At 35.8% G+C, this 6,905-nt stretch overlaps 1 protein-coding gene across 2 annotated transcripts; it reads left to right on the forward strand.

The window, feature by feature from the left end:
* Positions 1-206: 206 nt before the first annotated feature.
* On the forward strand, positions 207-6,440 carry LOC148692987 (COP9 signalosome complex subunit 2). Of its 2 annotated transcripts, none has more exons than XM_088679734.1 (12): positions 207-424; positions 556-648; positions 753-831; positions 2,630-2,870; positions 2,953-3,027; positions 3,121-3,255; positions 4,296-4,483; positions 5,093-5,161; positions 5,243-5,333; positions 5,458-5,592; positions 5,783-5,895; positions 6,008-6,440. In XM_088679734.1, exons 1-12 carry the CDS (start codon positions 415-417, stop codon positions 6,096-6,098), a joined length of 1,320 nt encoding a protein of 439 aa, XP_088535860.1. In that variant the 5' UTR covers positions 207-414; the 3' UTR covers positions 6,099-6,440. The 2 variants fall into 2 exon arrangements, with proteins under 2 accessions (XP_088535860.1, XP_088535861.1); XM_088679735.1 differs by having other exon boundaries at positions 275-424; positions 753-2,157.
* Positions 6,441-6,905: the final 465 nt, after the last annotated feature.

Below are 6,905 nucleotides of genomic sequence, written 5' to 3' on the forward strand. Positions count from 1 at the left end.
TTTTTTTACTTTATTTTTTATTTTTATCAAGTTCAATATCAAACCCAATATAAATAATACGGACATTAATTTTATATTGCACCAAACTCCATGAATGATTTAATCAGTATTATCCGATAATTATTTATCTTATTCGACTAAAATAATCAGCACCGTTTGAATTGCCAAACGAAACCTTATATCAAGTTTTGGTTGTTATTTATTATAAAATTTAAAAGTTTGGTTGTTATTCTTATAAAATTTAAAAGTTGTGTATCTACGTGGGTCCAAAATTACAGTCACCTATTGATCGGAATGCCCGAATAAGAGAAATCCGAACCCTCTTTCTCTTCGGTCTCTCTCTGCTCTGATTTCAGTAGCTCCCGAATCCTGAACGCTTTGAAAACCCAGATTCCATCTTGGATCTGTTCAGTCATGGGCTCCGGTATCTCTCTCTCTCTCTTCACGAAAGTCTTTCTTGTGATTAGGGTTTCTAAAGAGTACTGAAGGAAGTGAGTGAATGCCGCATTCTCTATGCATAATAGCATTGCGTGTTGTTTGTGTGTTTGTATGCAGATGCTGATATGGAGGATTACGGATTCGAGTACTCGGATGAGGAACCTGAGGAACAGGACGTTGACATTGAGAACCAATATTACAACTCTAAAGGTACGATTAACTTTCAGTTTTCTTCTCAGCCTTTTCTCTTTTTGTACTGAATGGTTTTTGGTTTTATTTTCCTAACTTTTTTTGTTAAAAAAAAAAAAATTCAGGTTTGGTTGAGACAGATCCAGAAGGAGCACTTTCGGGGTTCGATGAAGTTGTTCGCATGGAGCCTGAGAAGGCCGAGTGGTGATTAACCGAAATAACTTTGTGCTCTAAAATGTTAATGAGTTTTGGCAGCCCTAGGATTTTAAATTCTTCGTTGCTATTCGCACTTTTCGTTTTCTGGTTTTTTTTTTATAGAGGAAATGAGTTGGGATTCGGTGAGAAATCGGCATAATCTTGAGTGTTTGGGTGAGAAGGAGAAAATGAGCTCTCTATCGTTCGTATCAATCCTCTGGTTGTCTTATTTTTTTTGTTCTTTTTATTTTTTATTTTTGTGTTCCCTTCTCGTTTTCTATCACAATACCGTCTCCATTTAATTGTGAATGAAGTATGATGCTGGAACCGATGGCAACTTAATGAATTTAGTTCTATTGTTTAGGTAGCTACTTTTCTGCCTATGGGAGAAAGCTTTGTCTTACAAAACTATGCAATTTCAATTCAGCTCACAACGTATGATCTGGGAGGGAATTGGGGCAATATAGAATAACATGATGAATCATGTTCGACTCCATATCAGTGGTTATTGTGGCACCTTAATACTAAACTGGATAAAGTGTGGTAAAACAAATTTGATGAAATTAAACATTATTCGACTCCATATCATTTTGTTATGGCAGTTTGACATTGGAATTCCTTCTGATGTATTTTATTTCTGGTTGCTTTTGCTGGTTCATGAAGTCTTAAAACAATAACGGTTGAACTTGAGTTAAGAGTTGACCTGGTGGTTTAGAGCTCTTTGCATCCATCAATTTGCACCTATATCCGTTAATGCTCCTTATTTTGTGAATCTACACTAGCGATATAAAAAGATGTCTTGTTTATGGTGAATATGTGCATTATAAGCTTTATGCTCATGTCTTTCCTTTTCCATTGCTCTTGAAATCCTATCCCTTATAATTTAATTTGTTACCAGGGGGTCAGGTTTTGTACTCTAATCACTTGTGTACTTTGTCGGCTTTCCTACTAAATTCAGTGGGAATTTTTTCGTTTATTTGTTTAAGTTGGTGGAAGTTTGTGGTGAGTAATAGGCAGAGGGTGAGATTCTGGAGGTTAGTTGGCTGGGGGAAGCTCCCTGGAGATGCTGATTCCTAGGTTACATTCACTTTCTAGAAATCACTGAGAATATTTTTGGTTTTATTGCTCCCACTTGTTACATCTATGCTCGTCAAGCCAACTTTGCCTCTTGGCTGTATTGCAAGGTGTGTAGATTCTGTTTATTTTCCTTATAATTCGAAGGTCAATGGTAAAGGTCAGTGGTAATCTACAGTTTGAAGGTGGAAGAGTTTATTTCACTGTTAGAAAGGTGGAAGAGGGTTCGTCTGTTCCTCCCAGAACATTTGATTGTTCAAGGTGGTTTACATTCAAATCTTATGGTAGTTCTTTTTACAATAGATTGGCTTCCTTTTGTTTTTTGAATAGTTTAGTATTAGCAATATGTCAGTTTACTTTATGTGGTAAACAATGTGTTGGTTAATTTTTGGAACATAAAAGGAGAATTTCTTAGTATTTCAAGCGGGTTTGTGTGGAAGATCTTTGGGATTGAGTTAGATTTGGTCAGCGTTGTGGGCATCCGCTTCTGCATGTCTCAGGAGGAATTTTTTGTTTCTGCATCTGTTTTGTAGATGTCATGGCAGTGTTGTTAAGTTGTTTGTTTTTTTACTTTTTGCTATCAGGCGTTAAGAGTGTTTTGGTTTTATTGTAATTTTTGTGTGAATGTGTGTTTAATGTTTTTGTACATAGCTTTTGATATTAAAAGTTTCTTGTTCTTCTTCTTCTAGTTAATAATAATTGTAGTAGTAATAATGAAATTAATATGTTGCAGGGGATTTAAAGCCTTGAAGCAAACCGTGAAGCTCTATTATCGTCTGGGGAGGTATAAAGAAATGATGGATGCATACAGGGTGATGTTGACATACATCAAATCAGCAGTAACAAGGAATTACAGTGAAAAATGTATAAACAATATTATGGATTTTGTTTCTGGTTCAGCTAGTCAGAACTTTGGTCTCCTGCAAGAGTTCTATCAGACCACTCTAAAGGCCCTCGAAGAGGCAAAGAATGAGGTCATAATATAACCTTGTTTTATCATTAGTTTTTTCTTTCCAATATGATATGTGAATACAATATTCTGATGTCTTGATGCAGAGACTTTGGTTTAAGACAAATCTTAAGCTTTGCAAAATTTGGTTTGATATGGGTGAATATGGGCGAATGAGTAAGGTAATCCGTTTGTTTGGATGACACCGTTTATCATCATATTGTGCTCTGATTGTGATCTCGAAAGGCTGAGAGTAACCTGTGTTGAACTATTAGATTTTGAAGGAACTCCATAAATCCTGTCAAAAGGAAGATGGTACTGATGACCAAAAGAAAGGAAGTCAACTCCTAGAGGTTTACGCTATTGAGATTCAAATGTACACTGAGACTAAAAATAACAAAAAGCTTAAGGTAAGAATCTTCTATGGATGACGTGCATATTTAAGCTCTGTATTTCGCTCTTACTCTATGTCATATGCATTTTTTGCTAGTCTATGATGTAGGACTTGGATGAATTAAAGAACAAAGATATGAAGGTTAATTGAATTACACCAGCAATGGCGATACTCATCACTGATGGAGGACAAATAATAACTACAAAATAAATTTCATTATTTACTTAAGCTTGAGTTGATCAGTTTTGGTTTTCAGGTGTTGTTTCACTTTTATATTTATTACAATAGCACAAGTGGGGGAATTGGTATTACTGTGTTAGCATATGTCTTGGTTTGTATGTATGATTCATCATTTGGTTTGATCTCTGCTATTTTGTTAGTATTATTGTTTTCCTTATCCTTGTGTGTATGATTCGCCATTTTCTTTGACCTCTAGAGGTTTACGCGAATTGTCATCTTCTAGAGGTCAATTTCTTTGATTGTTTATGAGGAATAGAGTGATTGGATTGGTAGTGTATGGGACTCAATCGACTCCTCTCCCCCACAATATAGCCAAGCGGCCCTTACCCAACCCTAAACCTAAAAGAATTGCATGTATAAACCTTCATATATCCATTTCTTCCAAATTCACCAATGTTCAAAAGTGTCCTAGCCAAGCACCAAGTGCATATATAAAACAAATTTTTTTATAGTCAAACGTTTACATGTGCAATTTTGAAAGATTTTGTTTGTATCCCTCATGACCGTTAGTCAGTATTGTCAACAAGCATGAATATAAAAGTTTCTCATGATGGTGTAACAACATATACATTTTGCTTAAGGGGAATGTAGCCCATTTAAAGTATAAGGGAAGAACACCTCACCATTGAATGAATTTTGATGGGAGAATATAATGGATTTTTGTAGCTTGTGTGCCACATTTTGTAAAAGGCTAACAATGCCACCTTACCATTCTCTTTGTAGGGAATAATTCATCCAGCAATTTACTTTTTATTATTTTCTATGTTCCTGTTTTCCGTTGTGATTTGGCAACATCTTACTCTAGATTGGATGCAGCAATTATACCAAAAAGCTCTTGCAATCAAGTCAGCAATACCTCATCCTAGGATCATGGGAATAATTCGTGAGTGTGGGGGTAAGATGCATATGGCTGAGCGTCAGTGGGCAGATGCAGCCACAGATTTTTTTGAAGCCTTTAAGAACTACGATGAAGCTGGGAACCAGAGGCGTATACAATGCTTGAAGTATGCTCTCCAGCGGCACATCTGTTTTCTTTCTATTTTTCTCATTCATTTAGACTTGTTAATAGGTGCCCATTTTTTCTGTGTGTCTCTCTCTCCCTCATGTATGTGTGTGTATAGAGTGTTGATAGCTTTAAAAAGTAGAGGTCAGGCTATTAATTCTTATGTACTATAATCTATGAGGCGTATGAAACTTAGATTATAAGGTAATAATGATGGAGTCTAGTTCATGAAATATCTGCCAACTCAAGCATGCATCATAAGTCAAATTTTATGTAAAATGCACATACTATATTACTATTTGGATAATAGGTACCATAATTGGGATTTAAGACGATGAATCTTTATGCCAAGGGTATGTTTGAAATTGTTGACAAATGACTGTTTTTAAAGTTTAAATTTATTATCCAACACGTAGCATGTTTGATGTGTCGCCTTAGTACGGATCTAAATATAAATTTTTAGTGATATATGATGAGAAATATTCCTTAGGTTGATATACTGCAGCCATCCATGACTTGATCTGGACTGGGTTTTACAGTAGATTTAGTTTGTGGGAGTATTACACATTTTTTACTAATTTTTCCATATTCAATGTGCATTGCTTGACAGGTACTTAGTTCTGGCTAATATGCTGATGGAGTCAGAAGTTAATCCATTTGATGGTCAAGAAGCGAAGCCGTAAGCTATAAAAACATTTTGTTTTATATTTATTTTCAAGTTTTTGCATCTGCCTTTGTTCTTATGATTTCTCTTCCACAGGTATAAAAACGATCCTGAGATCTTGGCAATGACAAATCTGATTGCAGCATATCAACGAAATGAGATACTGGAGTTTGAGAAAATTCTTAAGGTGTTATTCTTCACTAACCTGATGTTACGTGAATAGTTAACCTTTCCTAGGTGTTTGTGTGTTTCTTTCATTTTTCCTTCGTCTCTTTCTTCACTTAGTTGAGTTGGTATTTGTACTTTCTCAGAGTAACAGGAGGACAATTATGGATGATCCATTCATCCGAAACTATATTGAAGATCTGTTGAAGAATGTTAGGACACAAGTGCTGCTCAAACTTATCAAGCCGTACACAAGAATTCGGATTCCCTTCATATCAAAGGTGATCCATAGGTTCTTTCTTGTCGTATTTGCTTTCCATTGCCTTGTTGTGCTTGTTTAACTGTTCACAAATACTTGATGGGTTTTATTTTATACTTTAATTTATGCATTTTTCCAATACGGCCACTGCTGCTGCCATTATTAGGTTCCTCGTATCACCTGTAAACTTACTAAAGTTTGTTGATGTTCAGGAACTTAATGTTCCGGAGAAAGATGTGGAGCAACTTTTGGTTTCACTTATATTGGATAACCGAATTGATGGACATATTGACCAGGTGAACCGGCTCTTAGAGCGTGGTGACAGGTCTGTTTCCTTGACTCTGTACTTTTTAATTCTTAATCCATGCATAATGGATCATGGTAGATGTTAATGCTTTCTCTCGATTCCCACTGATTCATTTGTGAACATTGTGTAGGTCAAAGGGAATGAAGAAGTATGCTGCCGTAGATAAATGGAACACTCAGCTAAGGTCTCTTTACCAAACTATCAGTAACCGAGTATATTGAGAATGGCGTATATGGTTTAAGATCTGTACTGTGCCTTATGTTCTGAGTTGAGCTCCAACTTTTACCCCTTTCGGAGGACAAAATGCTGGATGAGCTGTGAATAGACTTAATTTTTGGGCTTGATAACTTCATGCATAAGCTGCTGATTTATTGAGCAGTATATTCTCAAGTATTTCGAGTAAGTAGAGCCATTTTTCGACGTTCAATTTAGGAGGGTTGTTTAATGGGTGCTTTTGGGTTACAATACTTTCGGCTTGTATTCAGAAATACCACAAAAACAAAGCGGTCCCTCCGTAACCAGTCATCCATAATATCAAATATATCATTTTCGTCCTTGTTAAACTTACCAAGGGGTATAGTCAGAGTGATCCTCCTATTCAACTACTTCAACCATTTTCGAACAAAATTCCAACTGAAATAAAATCTTTTGGATAAATTAATGCAATTTAGGACTGAATGAAAGGACATCAATTCAAATCTTGGATTTTCGAATTGAGAGAGATCCAGAATTCTCACTATTTCTTAGATTCATGGACCAAATTCAATTCAGTGGGATCTTTTATTCACATTTTTTTTCCATCAAGAACGTTTTATAAAACTCTTGGACTCCCGAATTTGGAGTATCCTTCTTTCACGCAATTCACATTTATAGGGTTCAACAAGCAATCGATATTTGACGATCAAGGGTGTAGTACCATTTGTAGTAGTGGTCCTTATGCGGCAATTCTGCCAAGATCTCTTCTTTAGTTGGGGGAAGAATCCGCACGAATTGGATATTTTGAGGAACTTATCGAGTGAGAATTGGTT

Source organism: Pyrus communis, chromosome 11 (genome assembly GCF_041283825.1).
Source record: "Pyrus communis isolate YQ-2024b chromosome 11, ASM4128382v1, whole genome shotgun sequence".
In the NCBI taxonomy this organism is placed as follows: Eukaryota; Viridiplantae; Streptophyta; class Magnoliopsida; order Rosales; family Rosaceae; genus Pyrus; species Pyrus communis.

Excerpts from the sequence above, each read along its gene's own strand:
- LOC148692987 (XM_088679734.1), top strand. Across the intron at positions 5,593-5,782 it reads GGATTCCCTTCATATCAAAG|GAACTTAATGTTCCGGAGAA; the intron begins GTGATCCATAGG and ends GTTGATGTTCAG. Across the intron at positions 5,896-6,007 it reads CTCTTAGAGCGTGGTGACAG|GTCAAAGGGAATGAAGAAGT; the intron begins GTCTGTTTCCTT and ends AACATTGTGTAG.